The following is a 24,099-nucleotide window of genomic DNA, read 5'->3' as shown; positions in this document are numbered from 1 at the left end:
AGGAGCAGCCTGCTCCAGTAGTTTGCTGACCTGGGATTTATCCTAGTAAGGTGGCTCTAAAACTTCATCTTGCATAAGAATGAAAGACAATAGTATCTCCTGGTCCAGCACTTTCATTTCAGTTTGGTGATTGTACTGGTTGGTGGAGATTCCCTTTTTTGATCTGTGGATATCTCTGAGGCAGCCCAAGGGTGCATGGACCTATGTACACCCCAAGCATTGCCGGGAGCCCTAGAGAAAAACGGGTTTTCACCACCCGTAAGTACTGTCTGTTTTCAAATAGAGATACTGTTGTAATGAATAAAATATAAACATACTTAAACACTTTACAAGAGTTCATGTAGCTTTTTGTCAATGTACATGTTTACAATAAAGAGGATATAAAAATACTACAGCTGTTATATAAAGATTCCACACCCACAAGTTAAGACTAATAAGTGTAAATCATTCATTTATTCAGCACATGCCTACAATGTTTCTGGCACTGTTCTGAGCCCTAAAACAGAATGAATGGAAGCACCCATCCACAAGATTTTATCTGTTTTCTTATTAAAGATATATATGGACTAAAACTCTTACCTAATGTAAGGGTTGAGAGTATTTTATCCTTACAGTTGCACCTAGTTGATGAATAAGAATACACAGTTATTCAAATAAAAAGGCACAAAGTAGAAATGCACTAATGTTTATTTTCACTTAGTTACAATGCTTACAATTATCTTTTAGTTGTATTTTGTCCTAGTTATATGTTATATAAGAACACAGTGGTGATTTATGTAATTCTGATTTGAATTTGAAATTAAATGGCTTTTCTCCTTTCTCCACTTCTCTCTGTGCCCCTCACCCAACACCTCCCAACAGATAGGATTAGCTGTCACAGAGCAGGTTACGCATCTATTTCCTTACACAGCATTGCATGATAGTGCCAACCATTTGGGAAATAATTGACGTGAAGAGATGAATGTTAATTAAGACACATATTGTCATGTTCCAAACCTGCAGGATGGAACAGATCCTCATATTGTTTGGGTGTCAGATGACCTCAAAAAACAAAACACAATACTTCTTGCTATCACTGCTACTTAAAGAAATGCTTAAAAGAGACACCCCTATGAAACTTGGGGTACATTTTCCCACCACAGGTCTTGGTTGCTATGCCTGAGCTTATTTGGGGCACGTGCATCCATGTGCTTCTATGGAGTCTGGAAGTAAATTTGAGCAGTGTTACGCTTTATGGGGAGGCGGTAATGAGCTTCCACTGAATGCTAATTAGGGGAGAGTTGTTCAGGGAGACCGCCTAAGAACTGTTGGTTTGTGGTAAATTAGTCACTAGCTCTATTGAGGCCCACTGCAGGGTTAGATCAGAGCTATGATGGCGCCCAAATCCTTATGATCCACAGCCAAACTTGGTGACAATTTAAGAAAACAGCTCCATTGTGCTAAATAGTAGTAGATGACTTTGCCTGAATTTAATGAGAGGAGTGTAATTCTGTATGAAATCTAAAGCTCTCAACCACTTCAGGATTAAAAAGGTGGGGAGACTGGATGTTAAGTGAATTATCAGAGCTGTTTTGGCTCTCAGAACTGAAAAGCTGCCAAACCAGCCAGTGGTTTGAAAAGATAGATTGCTCTGGAAAAATCCTTGCCCTGAGTGTGGTGGCCTTCATTTGCGTGTGCAAGGCGCTTTCTGGCTGTCCACACACATAAATCTCAGCCTTTATCTAACACGGCACAGGGTGGCTTTTCTGAGAAATGATACTCTAGCTCCAGATCGAAACAATTGCCTGCGTTTGGAAGCTTTTCTTGAATCACAAGCAGCTCTTTCAATTCCCAGTTACCTTTCTTCATTTCCATTTCCAGCCACCAGAAGAGGGGAGTTAATGATTCATTGGCTCCCAATGACCTTTTGAATAACTGGACTGTGATGTGCCAGTGCGACTCAGCTCCCTCTCTCTCTCTCCCTTTTACTTCCCTAGTTTGGCTTTAATATTTACAGCCTCCTTCTCGGTCTACATGCCTGAACGCCTGAAGGAAGCAAAACATTTATTGCCTCTCCCTCCCCGTGTTCGCCAGCTTTTCACTCAGCCCGTTCCTTCCTTTTACATCACATGGGAGACTCGCCTCCTGGCTGGGACGCCCGGGTTCTTCCTGAGTCTCTACTCGATCTGTTGGATCTGTCGGTCTCACCGACACAAAACGATGGATTCTGACTCAGACTCACCTTTTAACTACTCGTGGCCTGCCTTCCCCAAAATGAAGATTCGACGGAGGGCGTCCAGACAAGGTAGATCACGGGCTCCTTTATTTTCCCCAGAGCCAAGCCAGGCATCTTCGTATTCTTAACTTTTCTTCTTCTTTGTTCCTTTGCCAGGCTGTTTTCTGACGAAGTACGTGTTTATACATGTTGTTATAAAACTCTCACTATGTAAATACTTTACATATAGACTCCCAAGATAACCCTACTCCTTCCTATGTTCCTTTCACTTTAAGTCTACCTTTCTACCTTTGTGCATGTGTAACTCCTTTTAAAAAGAAAAGTGAAGGGAGTTTAGTTCAAGGTGAACGTTTTGGGTTCACTTAATCAGTGTTACCTGGACAATAAAGAGTCCTGTTGATTTAAACGTGCTTGGCTATTGTGGGGTATGAAGAGAGCGATACATGCACTCGATACCCAGTTTCTGCTTCGTATGTGTTTTGGTTTTCAAGTGTGTATTCATTTTTAAAAAAATATTTTGTACTTTAAAAATCTTTCTTTTTTTATACTATTTTATCGATTCTCTAAGGAAGGGACTTTGTGAAGGTAATTTCAACAAGAAAGCCTGCATATCTCCAGGGGATACAGTCATATAGCAAAAAGTTTAACAATAATTAGCAAGTATGCAAAATCATTTACTGCCAAAGGAAGAAGAGCCATTTATCTGCAGCGTGATTAACAATGGAGTGGGTTTACACCACCTATTTTCCCTCACCTGCACCCACTCTTGTGGTGTAGGCCTTAGAAACCAAGGGGCAAGTTAGTGTTTGGTAGCGAAGGTGCCCAGAGAATCTGCTGATGGTCCTCGCTGGGCTCAGCAGGTGGCGATTGCTGCTTTCTGAGATTTGCCCGAACAAGAAAGGTAGTCAGTTTCCCCTTCCCATCTCCTGTCTGGTGCAGGGGCTTGTGTGGTTGTTTTTAATTTAAGGAGAAAGGAACATTTTCATGAGTTACAAGCAGAAGAGGTGCCTCTGAAAGTGAGACTTCTTTATTCTCTGGCGCAGAACGCCCTACTGCACCACCCCATACTTTGCCCCGAGAAAAATGGAGGCTGGCAGTTATTAACACACCTGGTTCTCTTCAAGGATCTTGTTTCCTTCTGCTAAAACAGAGGGGTGTGTGTGTTTGTTTGCTCTTTGGCTGGGATCAAGGCCAGCCACAGGAATAAGATGGCTTGAACATCTGGGGGAGGAGGGTAGAAAGCCTCAGCCTGAACAAATCTCCCGTGCTGCCCAGCTGCCATCCTTGAAACTGTCATGAGGAACTTAAAGAACTTCTACAGTGTTCTATTTTCCTGTTATTCTGTTTTAAAATTTAATGTCTTCTTTGTAAGGGTAAAGGACTATGTTGTATGCAACTTGCCATGAAATGGTTCGAGGTGTGGGGGGAAATACCTATGAGAGAGCATGAGTGTGTGCATGTAAAACAAGTTTGAATACAAGTAGAAAATGGAGTGAAATGGTAACAATAGGTAACTCTGGGCAAAGGTGATATATTGGTGTTCTCTTCGAATTCTTTCAGCCTTTCTGCAAGCTTGGAATTATTTCTAAATTAGGAAACCTTAAAAAACATTTAAATTACTTCTGAGAAGGAAGCTACACGAAGTCGCTAATACTTTAGAGTGAATATGATTAGTTTGGGTTCATTGAGAACGTCTTGAGGGCAGGTACCAGTTCTGTAAGACTGCTATCTCTTTTTGCTAATTTCAGCCCAGTTATGTTTGGGGGAGTAATCTGCTTAATATATTTTTGTATTTCTACTGCCTGGCTGGCCGACTGGATGCCTATGGTTTTGGGGACCTGGGTAGCCTAACAACCCGGAGAGACGTGGGGTTAATAATTAGGAGGCCAGTGGAGAACCTGGAGAGTCCAATGGAGTTGGAGGGAATGCATTAATCACGCTCTCCTTTGAAATCCAAAGTTGGAGCCCAGCCACTTGAGCTACAACAGAAAGTCATAACATAGCTATGTGTAAATTAAACTCGATTCAAGTGAAAGCAGGTACCCAGAATATGAGAATGATTAACTGTTTGCTGCTAATAAACAAAAGACAAGTGCAAATAGGTGGGTAGCAGAGAGTTGGGGTTCGCCAGACAGCGTCCTATGCTTCCTTTCTTCATTCAGTGGTCACGACCTAGTTGTGAAGATGGGTTTGGTCATCCCATAATGTTAGCTGGACAGGGTCCCAGAACCATAGGTCACAGAGATGACCTGGTCCAGCCACCACAATTTACAGACAAGGGTGATAGGGCCCAAATAGGTGAAGTGATGGGGAAATGTTCAGGTGTTCCACAGGCATCTCCAGAGTGCCGGGTACCGGCATAGAGGGTGGGGCAACGTGGCAACCAGACAGATACCGTCCTTGTTTACAGGGGTCTTAGCTTTGGGAATGGGTCCCTCATCTCCCAGGACCCAGACCTGCCACCTCCATAGGGCAGAAGAAACACCATGAAGGCTGATTTTTTCCTTCAGTGCAGTGATTGGTTTGTGAAGAGCTATCGTCTCTCATCTCTTAGAGAATGATCCACTTATTTTAGCTTTTAAAACTAAGGTGAGTTGAGTTCTGTCTCATTCTTTTTTCCCCCCTTCTAATCATCACCATCATTCTCAGAATGTAGGTTCCAGTCACCTGGGAAATCACGAAGGAGGTTTTGTGGGCTTGAAATGTCTACCTTATTAACAAATTTCTCTCATGTTCAGTAAGAAATATTCTCTTTCATTTTATATTATGCTTTCTCTTCCTGATCCTCCTTGTTTTATATTATCTTTCTTTTAATACCCTTTCCGTTCTTACTATCACTGTTCTTTGATAGACACATATATACGTACACAAAACTGGCTTATTTAGAGAAATGTGAAAATGTAGAGGATTTGGTAATAAAAGGAAAACTAGATTAGCAGAAACCCATCAATACTTATATATCAACTGAAAAGCATCTAGTACTTACTTATTCTTATGCCTTCAGGAGAAAAAAAAAAAGGATATACCTCAGAAGCAGTGCTTTTGGTCATGACCAGTGATGCAAACAGAAGGTGAAAGCAGGTACACCAAGCTGCCTCCAGTACAGTCCTGGGGTCCTCGGAAGTTGCCCTGCGTCGTTTCATGGGCAGCCCTGGGACAGGCTGTGCTGGGAGTCTAGTAGTTAATGACTGGAGTGGGCCAGAATCCACGACTGTTCTGCTTCAAGGACTCCAGGAATGCCTGGATTTTTGTTTTGTTGGAGATTTTGTTTTCAGTAGGAGATTCAACCAAGAAGTGTAATGTGTATTACGCGAATATTTAAAAATATCAGGATTAGACCTTACCCAAGTTTCCCATAATTATCGTTCAGTTTTTAAAATGCGTTCTTTAATATATGTAAATTATCAGAACCTGGGGAATGTTGAACTTTGTGCCTTTCATCTCCTCGTGTAGCTTCTCTCATTGTCTCCTACTCCAGCTCATATCAGACGCCTCTTAATGACACACAGTGTGATCGAGTGCTTTTTAAAAAAAGTTTTGTTGGTGCGGCACCAGTCTATGGTTGCCAAAGGAAGGATTGCCTATAGAAAGCTTAACCACCTTGAAGAGCTTAGACAGTGCCAAGTTTTTTGTAGTCATAGCAAAATAACTAATATTTATGTGGTACTTGGTTCATCATAATAAGTAAGCACTGTTTACTAAGCTGTGGTAGTTACTTTATATACGTGATATATGATTCTCAAAATAACTCTAGAAGATCGATATTATCTCTGCTTTACAGGTGAGGAAACAGGCTTAGAGAGTTTTAAAGTTATACCTAAAGCCATACCAGGAAATGCAGGGAATAGTAATCATGGTAGAATATGGAAGAAAACGAATGAATGACATATGTATACGGAGTTATTCTCATGTTATCTTGTAAGAGCCCTGTATGTTAGATGTGGGTGTCATCTTCATTTATTATTGGGGCGCTCTGAGGCTCAGAGTGGAGAAATGAGTTGCCCAAGATCAGAGCTAATAAATGGTAGAGCCAGGCCTACAACCAGGACTTTGAATTCAGAAGTTTTATTCTTTTTTTATGTTTTACCACTTCTTAGTAGAGGTAAGGAGGGGAGGGGTAGACTTCAATGGGTAGCTGCCACCTTATATGCAAAAGGTGCCACTGTGTCTCACCATCTTAGTTTTCCTTCTCTTGTGAATCTTGGTCTGGGATTAGAGTTGGCAGTGGAAACTCTGGAGGAGAAAAATGGGAGTGCTGTTTCTACATCTTGATACACCCAAGCACATAAGTATCAAGTACTGACACAATCATTGGTTTGGGTGGGAAAAGATGGACAGCACTGGCTGGCTGGCTGAGGACAAGTTGAGGAAAGGATGGGGTGGGAGTGCTTCCAGTTTGTCCTGAAAAGTTCACAGCTTTGTCTCAGACAAAGAGAGAGAGTTAGAGGATTGATGTGCTGGGAAAGGAGATGAAAATCATGGGGTCACTGTTTTGGCCTATTTCATGAGTCCATTGAGTGTTTGGAGGGCAGGTACGTAGTCCAAAAAATAACCCCTGACATAGTGGGTATTAAAGGTATGATGACATTTCAAAAGGTTTAATGATAATTTTTAAAGGTGAGTTACTTTTATCTCATGAATTTATTTGTTTTCTTCTCTTTCCTGCCCTCTCTCCTTTCATGAAGTTTCATTGAATACACTCATGTGCTTCCATGTATTTATGTGTATTCAATTCAGAAATTCCCCAAAGGATACCTGAGTACCATAGGAGGAATAAGTCACTACAGAAATCCTTATTAAGGAAGAGAAACATTTCATAAAGGTGACATAACCTGCTAAGATTGCATTGCACACAATGGAGATAGTGTCCAACCTCACATACAGAGGTTTCAATTTCACTCTCTGCCTGGCGGCCTACCTTTGTCGGCAGAGGGAAGGAGGCCCATTATAAGCCCTTTGCCAAACCACATAGCTATGTATTCCTCATGGCTCGCTTTAGTTAAACAAATACTTTGCCAAATATTTGAAACTGTTTTTTTTCCCTTTATTTTGGGCTAGTTCAAATTCTTAGGCAAGGTATATTTCTACATTAATCCCTGTAAGTAGAAGAAAGGGAGGCACTATTCCTATTTAGTACCTCATGTTTGGGAGATTCCTCCCTACCACTCTGGTTTTGGGGAAGGATCAATGGTTGTGTGTTCAGATATAGTTAGGCAGGAAGTCCCATAGGTCAGGACAAATTACTGTTGAAGTTCAGGGTGAAGAGACCAGTTCAACCTGAGGGCATCATGAAAGGGATGTCATTTCAATAGCTTGTGGTGACTAGGGAGGTAGTCCCTACAAGCAGAAGGGGACATCATGCATAGAGTATATCAAAACCATGGAAAATAGCCCGGGCTTGTGTACTATGGATTCCTGGTGGTACAGAAATGTAGAATGGTGCCAAATGTTGCATTGGTCTGGACGGTTAGTTTTGTCTGCCTAGCATCCTCCTTCTCTTCATTGCACAGCACTCACATTCTTTAGTGAGTGGTCCTTCCACTGCTCTGGCCATGGGTCCACCTGCTGCTGTCACTTTCTCATGTGACTTTGCTTTCCTGGAGGCAGTGGGCTCAGCATCCCACCCTGGTGAGCCAATCACAGCACCTGTGCTGCCTGGCCACAGCTATTGGTCCAGAGTGAGCACATGACTCAAACTTGGTCAATCAGAGTCCTTCCTTGGGATTCTTCCAACTGGAGTTTGGAGGGAGATACCTTCCTTCTTGGGTGGCAGTGCTGGGGGCAGGGGGAGGCTGGAGTTGAAGCCATTAGCTGGGAGAAACCAACGTATAGTAGGAGGAAATACTGCAACCGTGGAAAGAGACGACATCATGAGATAGGGTCCTGCTAGATGCCAGGCCCATGTTCTAGTCTCGGGGGCTCTCTTGCTGCCCAGGTGCCTCCCTCTCAAGGTTTGGATGTTAACATCCTCCCTCTTAAGGTTTGGATGTTAAGTTCCTTCCGTTTTGTGGACTGCCCTCACGCCTCCAGTGAACCTTTCCCCTCCCCATTTCATTTTGTGTTAGCAAGTTCAGGTGACTATTTCTTCCAGCTAGAAATTTCCAATTTGTCCTTTAAGACATGTTTGAGAGTCCATGGTCTGGAAGTCTTCCCTGAATCCCCTCAGAGTTCATTATTGTATCCTTTGTGCCATGCTGGCTTGTGCTTAATTTTGTAATAGCCCCCTCATTACTGTATTGCAGCTATTATTTAGTGTCTCTCACTCTAAGACACTGAACTCCTTGAAGATGGAGACTGGCTGGCCCGTTTTCACACCTCCAGTGCCTGGATCGTAGGAAGCAGGCAGTAAATATCGAAAGTGTATTGTGACACAGAGTTACTCACACTACACTCAGATATTGCGTATTTTGTCTTTATTTCTTTATTTTGTCTATAATGGATCTAACTTTTCTTATGAAATCCTACCCTTTAGGCAGCAGGAAGGGAAAAGGGTATATTTTAGTCTAAGAAAATGTGGTCCTATGCAGTAAAGAAAATAGTCATTTTCTGTAACTGCTCAGTCTCTTTAAGTAAAATATTCAGCTTCTCAGATTTCTTTTTCCTCCTCCACTTCCTTGCCACTCTGGTATTGAATGTGACTTCCTGGAAGGGGGCGGGCAGTTGGTGGGGGAAGGAGGCAACACGTCTTCGGATGCTCTCTGGGTCCTCCTGGTCTCTGCTGCAGATCTGCTGGCCTGGGCTGTTGCCTCAGCCACGATTGCTTTATTACTGGGTCTTCTGGCGCCTGTGACCAAGGTCCTGCAGCTGTATCCTCTCCTTGGTGTTGGTCAGAACCCGATGGTTTTTCTTCACTACAGAAATCTTAGAATCACTGCCCCTGGCCATTGGCTCAGGTGCTTCCCTCTAAACATCTTCTCAAGGATCTTTCCTTGGCACCACGGTGGGCCTTGTGCAGGCTGAGTACCTGACTCAGCCACTTCGTGCTCCTCTCAGAGGCCTGAGGGGTCTTAGGGACCCATTCTCACCACGTAAGCAGCTAGGAGCAGCCTGGGAGAGCTGGCCCTGGCTGGCCTTGCTGCCTGACCTTGCTCTGCTACCAAGTGTGCTTGGCGGTGGTTGTCCTCACGCTGGTGTGGGGCAGCCTGCAAGGTGTTCTCCTTTGGAGGAGCCCCAAATGGAAGTGAGAAAAGCCCGCCCACCCTCAGAGTAGCCCCTGGCCCATCTCTTACTGTTCCCCACAGGCAGGGAACCGTCTGTCTTATTCCTTTGATCTCATTATCCCTACCAGTGGGAAGGTCTGGTTATGAATTGTAATGATTCTCTTATCCAGCTCTCATTCATACTAACCTACTTTGAGGTGCCCAGAGTTGCTCAGGAGAGTGGAACAAGATTTAGGGACCAAGTAGTTCCCAACCAGGAGAAACCCAGAACAATTTGGAGGAATGCCCGCATTCCTTGGCTTCATTATTCGAATGAAATAATGAAATTATTCATTCATTCATTCATTCATTCAAAATGTTCTTGTTGAGGACACAAAAAATAAGTGACAGTTATTTGAAAGTTGCTAAGAGAATAGATCTTAAAAGTTCTCCACACCGGAAAAAAATGTAACTATGTATAGTGATAGATGTTAGCTAGACTTACTGTGATCATTTTGCAATATATACAAATATTAAATCATTATGTTGTACAGTATACCTGCAACTAATATGCTCTGTCATTTATAACTAAATTAAAAAGAAAACAAGTGAGAGAACTTACATTTCAATGGAGAGTTCTTTATTTTGCTAGCATGATTTCTTGTCTGTAGTAGAACTCAGTTCTGTTTACGATATTAAGGGGAATTAAAAACACACACGTTTCTAGAGATAGGTGCTGGAGAATTGGAGGGCTTCCGACTTTTCAAGTGGACAAAATCATGTTTATGTGCCTAAGTCTTTTCATAAGATTGTGCAGAATTTGAATTATTTGTAGGATTTCTTGAAATGATGACATGTAGTTTGTTTGTTGTTTTGTTTTGTCTAGTGTCACCTGAAGTGGCCTTGTTAAAGTCCTGCCACTTTATTTGGGGTCCTTCACTTCTGTCCTGGTGTTTGTATAATGGGTTAGTTTTCTTACCCTCAATTTTCTCATTTTACCTTTCTGTAGATTAATTTGCTTTTGGCCTTAGAGAACTGCATCCAGAAGGAAAGGAACTGCTGATTAAACGTAATCACACCAAAGTCTACACACCACACATGACTGAACATCTTGATAGTTTGGGGGGAAGCAAGGGCAGGCAAAGGTTGTTATTTACTTATTTAAGATCCTTCTCTCCCAAACATAAACATATGTCCTCTTGAAGGCTACATTGTGCTACTAGAATTAGGAAGGAGAATTTGGAAGGATTTGGGAGAAAACCATTGTTCTTTGAGGAATGTATTTTCTTCCTCCCTTCCTTTCTTCCCACTGCCCACCTCTTTTTCTTCTCGATGCATATTAAGGGGAGAGGTTTGTTTTCTTTTTCAATAATTTTGATGACTAGGTCTTTGGAAACAGCAGGATAGGACTTCCTTTAGGATCTGACTTTAGAGTACCAAGTGGTAACTTGCTATGTAGAATGGGTTTAAACTGCTGTTCCAAGCGAGAGGGCTGGAGGAAGCTGTCACCCCAGCACCTTGGGGTCCCCTCACTCTGTCCTCCGCTGTGACTGCTGTTACCAGGAGGCCAGCCGGACCTCATCCCAGAGCTCACTCTTCCTTTTACAGGATCCCAGGAGGGTGAGGCAAGGTCTGAGGCTGAATTGCGCATTGGATTGATGTTAGAGACTTATCTAGCTTGGTAGACAAAGGTGCCCTGGGTTCTCCCAGGTTCATTGCGGTGCGGACTAAAATCTTCAGAGTAACTTTAGCTTATATGTGACCCACAGGAAATTCCTGGGCTGAGGATAGTTTTGGAATTTGGAAGGATCCGCTCTGTAACCTCAACTCTAACTCAGAATAGGGAGGCCTAGAGATTTTCCAGGCCATGACTAATATCAGGAAAACCCTAAGAGAACCTTCCAGAAGAATAGGCAAGGGATAAATGGCAGTTTATTCCTGAAAATGTTTCCTCTCACCTGTGAGGGTGGGGTTTTTTCTTTCTTCTGGGGAACACTCAGACCATTGGTAAAGAGGACAATCTGTGAAGTGCAGAATATGGCAGTTTCCTTTAACTTGGCGGATTTGGAGAGGGTGTGCTGTTGCGAGAGAGGGTGTCTGTCAGTGTTGCTTGCATTCTGGTTCTATCACCTAATGGCGTGGGCAGGGTAATCACTCTGCTTGTGCCTCAGCTTTCCTGTCTACAAAATGAACGTGATAATACACGATGTGGTTATGAGGAGTAGGGTGGCAAATGGGTAAAAATAATGCTATGTACTCTCGGGTAAAACATTTCCAGCGAATACATTTACATGTACCTTATCTGATATGGTGGATTTACTGATAACCTATTTTGCATGAAATGCTGCAGCTGTTCTTTTACACAGGAGACACATTTTAAACACATGACTTGTTTTTTTCCTCTTATTTTAGATATAAAAATGGTTATTGTTGGAAATCTAGAAATTACAGAGAGTGAAGAGTTGAAAGTAAAAACCACCTGTAATCCATCATCTAGAGATAGCAGTTAACATCTTGGTTTAACTTTCCAGGCCTTTCTCTTGATTGTATTGTATATTGTGTGGTTAAATAAAATGAAATCACACATTTACCATTCTATGAATTTTTCTCAGCAAGATTCACACTGTCATATTCCGGCAGGAAATCTCGGGCGGTGGTTAACAGGCCCAGGAAGTGAACAAAAACACTTAGGCACAAGTCAAACTGTAACACATTAATGAAACTTCCCAATGGGAAAATACCAGACATTGCTCACATACCATTTTCTTTGGCTTAAAATAGGATACTTAGTAACCCCAATTATTAAATAAAATACTTTGAACTACCTAGTAGAGTGCGAACCTGGAGCTGCCAGTTACTAGTTGTGTGACCTTGCGAAGTTACTTAAATAGCACCACAGTTCCACAAAACGGAAATAGTGAATAGTATAGCTACACAGGGCTGTTTTGGAGATCAAATGAGTTAATGAATGTAAATCAGGCAGTATCTGGTTCATAGTGAGTGCTGGATTCATCTGAGCTGTAAGAGTAGTATTACCAGTATAATTATCCAGCATGGAGCAGGTGTTCAATAGATGCTTACTCTTGGAGTATTTAATATTTTGTTTCTATCCTCTCCTTTTAATCCTTCTTTCTTTCTCCTTCCCTCCTTCCCTCCCTCCCTCCCTCCCTCCCTCCCTCCCTCCCTCCCTCCCTCCCTCCCTTCCTTCCTTCCTTCCTAGATCATATTCCCAGTATCTTTACTTTGCAAACCTACCTGATCATCCTATTATCCCTTTAGTAAAAGAGTAGCCTAACTGATATGTTAAAGAGATTAAAGAGTACATTCTTGGGCTGCTACCAGAAGGCATTGCGATGGTGCCCCATAGGAAGCGCTCAGCATCTGTGGTGTTCTGCACAGTGGGAGAATGTGTTTCTAGCTTGGACTCCAACTAAGAAGTTACTTGTCCTACCAGGAGGGGCAAAGTAGAAGATGCAGGACAAAACATAGAGATAACAGGCAGGCAGGAAGAACTCTGATGAAGAAGACAGCCTCATGGCTGTGTAGGGACTTCTGAGGGGATCTCCTGGGGAATAGTCCATAATGACTGTGCTTTGAGGAGATTTTAAAGAGTCATAGATGGAGGCTGAGGGACCTGGCAGTCAGTAGATACTCAGTACATGTTGATAAAGAGAATGAATGGATGAATGGGTGAAAGAAATAAGAAATTGACACTCCTGTCACTTCTTGGGGTAAAATAAGAATCGCTGGGCAATCCACAAGACTACCCCCAGAATTTGAGGAAATTTTACCAGACCAGAGGTAATTGTACCTGGCACAAGGAGATTCTTTTCTTAATGAGAAAGAATTCATTCCTTCAGAAAATATATGTTGAGTATCTACCTCGCGACATGGCTCTAGGCATTAGGGATACAGTGAACGAAGCCTTCTAAGTCACTGTTCTCATGGAACTTACATTCTAATGGAAGGGAACAAATAATAGGTAGATACAATGTACAAGGTGATTATATATGATATAAGGGAAAATAAAGCAGGGCTTAGGGGGTGCTATTATATATATATTATATATATATATTATACTATTATAATATATATATATAATGGTCAGGCAGAGACTCTTTGATAAGATGACATTTGAGTAGAGAGCTAAAGAAGGTGAAGAAGGAAGACATCTGGATATAAAGGAGAAGAGCAATCCTGGTAGCGAGAACAGCAAGTACAAATGGCCTGAGACATAGAACAGCAAGGCCAGAGTGGCTAGAGTAATCGGCAGCTTCAGAGAGGTTGGATGAGGGTGTGTTTAGTGTGATATTGTAATTTATAATGAGAAATACATATTTTATCTTTGTCCCCATTTCTGGCACAGAGTTCCTAAAACCCTTGAAATGTCTTAAGTGATGAGTGTGATGAAGATGTCTTTTGTTATGTTAATGAGGTGACTTTTGGACCTAAGGATGGGGGTTAGTTGCCAGGAAAACCAACCTTAGGTTTAGAGGATTGGAACTTTTTGTCCCACTCTCCAACCCCCCAGAGAAGGGATAAGGGCTGAAGATTGAGATCAGTCTCCAGGGGGCAAAATTTTAACCAATCATGCCTATGTCATAAAGCCTCCATTAAAAAACCAAGCTGATAGGATTCAGGGAGCTGCTGGTTGATGAACACATGGAGGTCCTGGGAGTTTGGTGTGCTCAGAGCACAGAAACTATGTGTCCCTTCCCACATACCTTGCCCTATTCGTCTCTTCTGCCTGGCAGTTCCTGAGTTATATACTAGTATATCTTTTCATAATAAACTGTTTCTCTGAGGTCTGTGAGCTGCTCTAGCAAGTTAATTGAACCCAAGGAGGGGGTTGTGGGAACCTTCTGATTTATATAGTTGGTCAGAAGTACAGATAGCAACCTGGACTGTGATTGGCATCTTGAAATCCAAGAGGGGGTTATGGGAACCTCCAATCTGTAGCCATTCAGAAGCACAAGTAAGAACCTAGACTTGTAATTGGCAACACCTATCTGGTGTCCAACAATTGCTTAGATGTGTGGGATCCCCCTCCCCTCTCCCCCTCCCCTCAGAGGAATTAGGTCCCAGAACCATTTGAGTAAGTTGCTGTAGGTTGTGGTAAAATTTGGCCTTTACTATGAATGAGATGGGAAGCCATTGGAAACTTTTAGAGGCATGCTATGATTTGATTTCCTTTGTAAGAGAATTGCCTTGTCTACATTGTGGTGAATAGACAATGGAGGGCAGAAGAGTAGAAGCAGGGAGACCATTAGGAGAGAGTAGTCTTGCAATAGTCTAGGCAAGAGATGGTGGTGGTAGCATGCCTTGGGGTGTCAGTGGAGATGATCAGAAAAGGTCAAATTTTGGATCTGTTTGATTGTGAAAGATCAGTCAAGACAACTCCAAGGAAGGATAGAGCTGGCTTTTACTGGGAAGAGCAAGTCGTTGTAGGAGGGAAAATCAAGAGTTCTGTTTTGCATCTGTCATGCTTGATATGGCTGCTGGAACACTCAGTGGAGATTTTGAGGAGATAGTTATAATTCAGGGGAGAGGTCTGGGTTGGAGATGAAGAGTCATTCTGTAATGGTGTATGATGCCATGTTGTTAGATGAGCCACGGAATGAGTGGAGAGAGAAAGAGAAAAAGAGGATTGGTCCTAGAGCACTGCTACCTGCCCAAATCTAGAAGATGAAGAAGACTGAGAAGGAAAGGCCAGGAAGACAGAGAGTGGTGTCCCAGAGGAAAGGGGGAAAAGGGAGCAATCAAGTGTATCAAATGCTACTGTAGGTCACACCAGGCGAGACTCGACCACTGCATTCTGTGATAGCAAGGTCACTGGTGACTATGATGTAGAGTGCTGGGAACCAAACTCTAAAATAAGTCTTACTCACAAATACCATAAGATCTCACTTACAGGTAGAATGCAAAGAACAATATAAATGAACAAACAAAACAGAAACAGACTCAATGATACAGAGAACAGACTGATGGTGCCAGAGGGGAAGGGAGTTGGGGACTGGGTGAAAAAGGTGAAGGGATTAAGAAGTACAGATTGGTAGTTACAAAATAGTCATGCAGATATGCAGTACAGCATAGGGAATATAGTCAATAATATTGTAATAACTATGTGTGGTATCAGGTGGGTACTGACAATATTAGGGGGAACACTTTGTAAAGTATATGATTACCTAACCACTATGCTGTACACCTGAAACTAATACACAATAATATTGAATGTAAATTGCAACTGAAAAAAATAAGAAATAAATAAAATAATAATAAAGACTTAGGCAAAAAATAAAATAAAAAGTCTTACCTATTTTGTGGTGGGTAAGACTAAATCCTGCTGTGTTCATAAACTTCTAGGTTTAAAGCAAAACTGAATGAATGAATGAATGAATGAATGAATGAAACCAACTGTCCAGCCATTGTTAAGAGATATCTTGACCGAGAGGCCCTCTCTTGAGTTTCGCAGGCAAGAGCTTGGCACCCAGAGTGGGCCAAACCAGGTCAGCAGCAGGTTTGCAGAAGCTGCCTTAGCCGGGTTTGTTTATGTCTGGGTGTGGGTCTCTTACATAACCACGCAAGTAGGCCACATTTTCCTTTAGCTACAAGGCTCTTAGCTTCTTGAGGGAGAGTTGGATTTCATTATAAATCAGGTGGCAGAGGCCCTAGGCTGGTCTGTGCCCTTAACTGTTTCCTGCCAGATTTGGGGTAGTTGTAAATGTCAGAGAAAAGGGAGGCGTCTGGAGCTGCCCCTCTCACTCCCCGCTTGCTAGTACCAGTTACCCTTCATTCTGTGGGTGAAATAGACCTACGTTCGGTTGTCACCTAGCTGGAGCCTCTGTACAGCAAGCGAGCGCTGATGAAAATGCTGTTGCAGGGAGTCCTGGTACAGTTTCACAGATCACATTACAAAGCCCTGAGAATAGTGGGAGAGGGGCGAGCTGGGGATCCCCTCAGAGTTACTGTTTACCCTCTAGGCGCTCTGCAGTGAGAACCTGGCCCAAGTCCATTTCGTCATGTTAGAACACGGCAGTTTCTGAAATCCTCCCTTTATTCTTGAGAAATGCTGTCTCTGATGGTTTGACTTTATATTTTGTTTGTCCTGCTGTTGGACTCTCTCCTGTTTCATGAGATCTCACCCGTGAGTCGTTGCAGGTAACTCTAACTCGGTAGTTTGACTTTGTTTATCAGTTACCATGTTCAGGATGGGCTTTTCTTAACACGAGCTAAGCCAGAAATGAAAGTTACAACATTTTTTTAGCTCTTTAAGTAGCAAATGGAATATTCTGTGAATTCCAATTGCCTTGGGTTGGTTCTAAACATGTAAAGTTATAACCATGGTTGAAACCATTTTTTAAAGCATTAAAATTACATAAAGTATTAAAACTATATAACCTCATTTTCTTATATGGTAATGTCAAGCATTTTCCTAGTGCTTCCTTTGGTCAGATTATGTTCTAGTCATTTAAAGTATAAATCATTTAATCCTTATGGCAATGCTAATAAATAGACATATTATCATTCCTATTTTACAAATAGGAAATGGAGGTACAGAAAGGTTAAGTAATTTGCCCAAGGTCACACAGCTAATAGATGATTGAGTGGGGCCAGGGCCCATGCTCTTAACTACTGCAATGCATTGCTCTTCACCAATTTAAAATTTGCAGCTATGTGGATGGGAGTTGAGTTAACTATTTACAAAATATCATTCACTCATTTTTTTATTCTTATTGAACTTTTTGGAGTGACATTGGTTAATAGAATTATATAGATTTCAGGTGCATGATTCAGTAATACATCATCTATATATTGTATTGTGTGTTCCTCACCACAAGTAAAAAAAAATAGTATTAATTCAAGACAGCTGATTCTTACTGCAAATTACATCTATAGGCTCATTGAAAAAGAACCTGAAGGACTTTTTTTGACAATAATTTTTCACTTAATTTGCTACTAAAGTGGTTACATATGGAAGCAATAAAATCATATATCTTGAAAATCTTACAAAGATCAGGTTTCTTAAGAAAACAAAACCATTGTAGCTTTTTCTTTGTAATGGGCTGAAATAGTGCAGCAATGAGCCACTTTAATATAGGTAGCTATGTTTATTTGAAAGTACCTTTAAAGACTTTTTTCACAATAAATCTTATTCTGCTGGTCTGAAGCCCATTATTTGCAGTGACTATGTTGCAGTTAATAAAAGAGTAGAGGTCTTATAAGCCTGTCATCTTCTGATTTGTCAGTGTCTGTTCACTTCTAGATCTTCTTATCTGTTGGTGTCCTTTGACAAGCATGAGCCACGGCTGCCCCAGACAGTTATAATGCAAAGGACTTCTGGGACAATTTTGTAAATAGTTGCAATGAGTAACCCAGCAAATCTACATGGCAGGTTGTGGGCGACAGATCTAGAGAGGAGACAGATTTCCCCTTCTTACTGTTATATTGTCATGCGCCCCCTTCCCTCAAGCCCCCGCAAGACTTAGTGCATCCTTACCTAATGGACAGGATGATGACACTATCCAGGCAAGTTTTCCAAAGTGTAAGGTAAATTCTTCTGGGCTCCATCAGACTTGGAGATGGTATCTTAACCTAACATTAGATGACATCGAATCACATTGTAAGGGAGATATATTTTTTTTCACTTTTCTTTTGACCTTCCTGCTCATTCAAGGAGAAAGTGGGTTTGTTGCCACTGCATCTTTAACATTGCCGAATCCTGCAGAATCTCCCTTTATGACAAAGAGCAGGCACTGTAGATGCTCAGCTCTCACGGGCAACTGTGTTTAGTCAGAATGCAGTTTCATTGTTTTGTTTTTATTATTTTATTATACACTGGCACCAGACCATTTGGGGTAATATTTCATTTGGTTCTATGTTTTAAAATTAAATATGTCAATTATTTGCAGATGCTTTATTAAATATCTTGCACAATTCCCATTTACAGTAAGGCCAGGAATTTCTTGGAAAATTGGTTTTATTTAAAGAGAAAAAGGAGAGTTAATCTAAAGACAAGTTGTAGAGCATAGAAAAATACAGGATGAGATATAGATATGGAAAATTGTGAACTTGGGAGAGGAATGACAAAATCTTGGTCTACTATCTGCTATGGTTAATTTTGTGGAGATCCACAATTTCTTCTTTGAAACTCTTGGGACCAGGCTTGTTTTGGAATTAGGAAGGTTCATATTTTTTGGTATAGTGCTTGGAATATATATGCTATGAGTCTCATTGGAAACACTGGGGCAATGCCATCCATCATCAAGCACGATAATAATTCTGCAGCAGGAGGTATGACCGTTCACACTGAATGGGGGTAAATAGAGACTTTACATGACCTCATGTGGATTCAGGTTAGATTTTGCCACCACGTTTTGAACCAAACTTAGGGGGGGCGGGGAAGAAGTTTTGATTTTTCAGAGATTTTCAGATTTCAGAAGGTACAGATAAGAGGTTATGGGCCTGTCTTGTAAATAAATCACATCATTTTCCAAAACACTGATTAAATTAATCATGCAGAAAACAAATTAGATTCCAACTCGGTCAAAGTAACCAAAGTAACTCTTCCACCTTTGAGTTTATTTTTACTGCCTGGGTATGATTTCCTTATAGATTCTGACCTGCCACACAGGGCCAGGTGGATTTGTTTGTGGAAGAAAAGTTGAATCCAAATGACTTTTACCCGTGTGTGTGAAAACAGAAGTGGTTCCTGGTCCTGCTCATCCTTGAAGTGAGGGTCGGTTGTGAGCACAGAGCTGGCTATCTTGGTAGTTCAGAACATGGCTGTCGGATGGCTGGGCAGTACATACACTGGCATCAGACCATTTGGAGTAATATTTCATTTGGTTCTCTGTTTTAAAATTAAATCTGTCAATTATTTGCAGATGTTTTATTAAATATCTTGCTAGTTCCTTAGTCTAACAATCAATGAAGTTTTGATTCGGCAGTGATGGAAGTGGTTAAAAGGGGCATAACCAGCCTCCCAAGTGTGATGGCAGACATGCCAGGTGTGTTACCGTCTGTGAACTTAGGACATGAGAGCAGTTAAGCTGGATTAATTACCCTTCAGAGGACCATGTTGAGTTATTTATGATTGTTTTTCTAACATGCTGTAAAATGACAAATGAGCAAGTATTTTCTTACCTCAGAACACAGTGAAAGGGTTTTGTCAGGTTTTTGATTTATAACCTTTGGAACATGCTTTTATTTTGTGTAATTAGAATAAAAATGTATAGTAATTGATCATAAAGGTTATCCTTGTGAAGTATTTGTGGGCTTTGTGTGTTATATTGCTAGCTATTTAAATAAATTGATAAGAGAAGACATGATAGATATGATGAGATAATGTTTTACATTTCCATTGTATATTTCCTCAAGGAGCTTAATAAAAATCTCAGTTGGGTGTTCTGTGGGGAAGAGAGAGATTTAGATGGAGGATCTGAAGCCAGGGCCATTTGGCTCATACAATTCACATATCTTTATAACTTCTGTAATGTCATCTGGGACCTTCTATGAAAGAATAGAATTTTTTATTCCTAGTACATCAGCCCAACAGTTATTAGTATTTTAAAAAAATTTCTGATTCAGTTTCATGGGTTTACTTGGGTTTTATGCTATGACATAGGTAAGACACGTCATATACTATGACATGGAATAAGTGCCATTTCTGATGGAATAAAGGCAACATGATTCCTTTTGTATTCATGCAAGAAAACTCAATGGAATGTCAGTGAGGACGTCATTTGCTATGGATATAACTTTGAATCCTATTAAATTAATTTACAGCTATTGATAATTTATTATAACACCCTATGATTAGTATTAATGGCCTTGTACATCACTAATGGCTTTGTACCTCATACTGAACATGGTTTAAACCACTACTAACAAAATATAATGATAGTTACAATGTTTATTGAGCACTTACTAAGTACGTAGGCATGTGTTAAATGCTTTACATGTCTGAACTAATTTAATCCTCATAACTATACAATGAGGAAGAATAATAATAATCCACTTTTACAGATGAGGAAGCCCTGTAAAGGTATCTGGAGATTAAGCAATTTAGCCAAAGACACAAGAAATGTGTCTTTCTCTGTTTTATTGCCTTTAACTTTTGTTCCCTACAAATACAGTAACACCTCAACTCTCTGGGACTCCTCTTGGATCAACCTCATCTATTTGGAACAAAGCTGAGGACAGAGAAGCAAGCAAAAACATTTCTGTAACTGAAATGGAAGCAAAGCTGTGTCTGTGAAATTATGCATATTCAGCAGGCAGTCCAGAGCCAGAACTGCGAGGCTGCGTGCCATCTCGGGTCCTTTAGTAAAGGGTCTGGAGCCTGAACACCTCAGTGGCACCCGAGGGTCACAGTGCAATCACTGATGCTTCCAAGTGATTCATAAAGTGAATTTTAGTTCAATCTGTTAGAAATTGAAAGCAAAAATCTCATCGATTTTATGAAAATCTCTCATGATTAGAAAACTAGTGCTTGAAATGGGCATATACTTATCTAGAACGACGCATTCTTTAGGACGGTTTTAGATACTGAGAAGGTTTGGGTGTAGAAAATAAAATACTTGCAGGTAGTTCTGAATAAGTGGAGATAGCAAAGTTTCATCTTTAAAAAATATAATCTTGATTTTTTTTCTTATATTTCAATTAAGAGGGTAAAGGTTGACTGTAAAATAAGTTCCTCCACTGTATTTCTCCTGTTTTCACTTTTCCTCCAGATCGCTCCTGTGATATCCTCAAAAAATCCAAGCAGCCCTCCACGTTCCACGCTGCCAGTGGGCTTTCTGACATGCTGAACGGTGGCGATGAAGTCTATGCTAACTGTATGGTGATAGATCAGGTAAGGCGTGACTGATGTTCCAAGGTGGACCTGCCCTCTTTCCAAGCCCGGGCATGTGAGAAATAGATTCAGCATGGCTGTGTTCCTCTGGAAGTTTTAGCCTAAGTGCAGCCCTGGTGATGCTATAGTGGAGACTCATCATGTGAGCATTTAACTGAGGTCCTTCCTTCAGCACAGCACATCTTACCCAAGGCGCACCACGAGGGAGGGGCCTTTTGACACTGCCCAGAGAGAGGAGAGCTAGAGCTCTTCTATGGGGTCAAAACAGGAAATGACAATTGGGAGGCCAATTTCTTCTCTACAGCTTGTCAAAAAAACAAGGTGTGTGTGATTTGCTCTAGCAGTATTTGTATTCAAAGCCAGCAAGAGCTGGGTGAGCAAGAGCTTGACGCCAGCCCCATAGGATGCTGTCATATAAATTACTGGTTTAATCCTTAGGACACACCTATTAACAGGTTGTAGAGCTTTAATATTAAAGCAGAAGGGTGTCGTGTTACAGGGAAGCTGGAACCCTTCAGAGCTCCCCGCCCATTCCCTGATAGAGATTTGTGAGTTAAATCTCATGAAGGCAGGTGGTTTGTGCATCTACATATGGATTTAGCCTTCATTCTATTCTGAAGCTCAGTGACCCTTGATTTAAAAAAAATTTAATTTTAAAAATTTGTCTTTATTGTTAAAACTATTATGGATGTCCCCCTTCCCCCCATTGGCCCCCTCTCCCCCACCCCCATCCCTCAATATAGTTATTGATCAGAAGATTTCTGCACACTCTAATTTATGGTAGATTTAAGGGATTCAAGGGTAATTTTGACAACATAATTTCTGTTTTATCCACTAACTTTAAAGCCTAATTCCCATATAAATGCACCATATATATGCTCCTTGAGCAATATGGTATTTTATCCTTTTTGTTGTTAGTATGCATATATTATACCTTATTACTGATAGATGTTTTCTGTGATATAAAATTTTTTTTTCTGTCTACTAGATCTCAATTTCATCTCCTAGTCAAATATCTCTGCTTTTTTCTTTTTGTGTTATAAAACACTATTACCTCACATGCATCGTAAAAATGCACAGGGTGGGACAATATTCAAAATGACTGAGACATGAGCATCAGGACATGGACATCAGGCTATGAAAACTAGTATATGTTTTGGTATAAAGCAGCTGAATGTGGACCTATTTATGAAATCTAGAATGAAGCACAGCGTTTAGGACAAAGTGGGAGTTCTGGGGACATTCTCTGAAGAAACAGGCTAATTGGACTTGGTGTGCTTTAGCCATGTTCTGATTTTACTGCTTTTATTCTATTGTCTTATTTCCTAAGCATTTGCATGAAATGCTTCTTGAGTTATTTTTATTTTTTTTGTTCTAAGCCTCAGTGAACACTGTAACATTTTTCACTTACCTCAAGTAACTAAAATTGTACGACTCGCTATTAGGAGGAGAGGACCGTGTCTTTATGTATTCTAAGATACATCAAAATACATTTAAAATACACTAAACATGAAGTTAGGATGTGATTGTTTGAGAATGTTTTGAGTGAGAGAAGTATCGTTCTAGTAATGTGAAGCATACACTTGAAGAGAACTCAAGCAGGCTAATTGATAAACTGAAACATGGCAGAGGATTGCCAAATGCATGCAATAAAAACAGAAATGAAACTAAAAACCTGGATACAAATCACAAAGTTCTCTGTGTCAGTGTGGAATAGTTAACATATCATTTATCTCACTGTCCCTATGTCCATTTGAATAACAAGAACAGAAAGTCCAAATTCTGCATTTTTAAAACAATTTCTAGCAATATCTACAAAAAATATTATCTGTTTCCTTCATCCTCTCAACATGGCGCAGAAACCTAAAAAAATTGCTAGCTTGTTTGCAATGCTGCTTCCTGTAAATTCTCAAGGTTATCAACCTACCTGATGAGGCAATTCACATGATAAAGCTACTTTGAAAATTACTCTGTCTTATTGACTACTTTGAAAACAACAGCATTGTATTTGGACATTATTTCAAGCCTGCTTAATTCAGTACAAAGAATCCCTGTATCCTCTCTATCAAAACTCCTCAGATGTTAATATTTTACTTTATTATCCTCTGAGTATGTGCTGTGTGTATGCAAATGCTTAAGACATATAAATATTTTTTAACTATCTGAGAGCAAATTGAAAATATGGTATCCCTCAATCTTTTGTGGTGCATCTTCCTAAAAACGCGGGCATTCTCTTACATACGCATGTGTAGTTATCAAAATCAGGGAACCATCATCTCTAAAGTACTATTAGCAGTGTACAGATCTTATTCAATTTTAGCCAGTTGTCTCAAAGTTCTCTGTAGCAAAAGTAAATTCAACTACATGGGTTGTAATGAGTTGTCATGTGTTTTTAGTCTCCTTTAATCTAGGACAATTCCTTAGTCAACTTTTATGACATTGATAATTTTACCAGTGATGTTATCTTTGGTCAACCAAATTTATTTTCAATAAAGTCACTATTTTAAAAAAATTAACTATCTTGTGGGAGACAGTTTGAGTCATTGCAAATATCCTGTCATTTATTTGACTTGCACCCATTAGTTTGAGCATTGTGCGATTGTTTTTGCCTTAGTAAATTATCATTATGATGGTTGATTTAGGACCCTAAATTTCCCCCTTTTGCTTCATTTCCCCTTTACCACCCGATATGTAAATGTTGTCATTCTCTCTTTTTTTTTTTTACTCTCTTCTCCCCCAGAAGTGATGCCTTTTGATGAGTGATTTTTAAGCCCCTTTCTTAGACAGGTGCTTTGATCAACTGGGACTCTTTATCACATGTGGACTTTCTCTTCCCATGATCATTGTTAGATCAGTCTTAGGCCTGGGGCCATCTCCCTGTTCTCTCTGCC

At 40.6% G+C, this 24,099-nt stretch overlaps 1 protein-coding gene across 6 annotated transcripts in view; it reads left to right on the top strand.

Annotated features, from left to right (window-relative positions):
- The window catches only part of ARHGEF28 (Rho guanine nucleotide exchange factor 28), a 259,482-nt gene that overhangs the window by 142,456 nt on the left and 92,927 nt on the right, over positions 1-24,099 (top strand). For 3 of the 6 annotated variants that reach the window (XM_079796132.1, XM_079796130.1, XM_079796131.1), the window contains exon 10: positions 21,087-21,208. In XM_079796132.1, the coding sequence (XP_079652258.1) occupies positions 21,087-21,208 (122 nt within the window). Of the gene's footprint in view, positions 1-1,957; positions 2,285-21,086; positions 21,209-24,099 lie in introns of those variants that run through there. The other 3 variants (XM_079796133.1, XM_079796134.1, XM_079796135.1) reach the window with 2 other exon arrangements.

This window comes from Cnephaeus nilssonii, assembly GCF_951640355.1.
Source record: "Cnephaeus nilssonii genome assembly, chromosome: 2".
NCBI classification, from domain to species: Eukaryota; Metazoa; Chordata; class Mammalia; order Chiroptera; family Vespertilionidae; genus Cnephaeus; species Cnephaeus nilssonii.
This window is presented reverse-complemented; position numbering and strand designations above follow the sequence as displayed.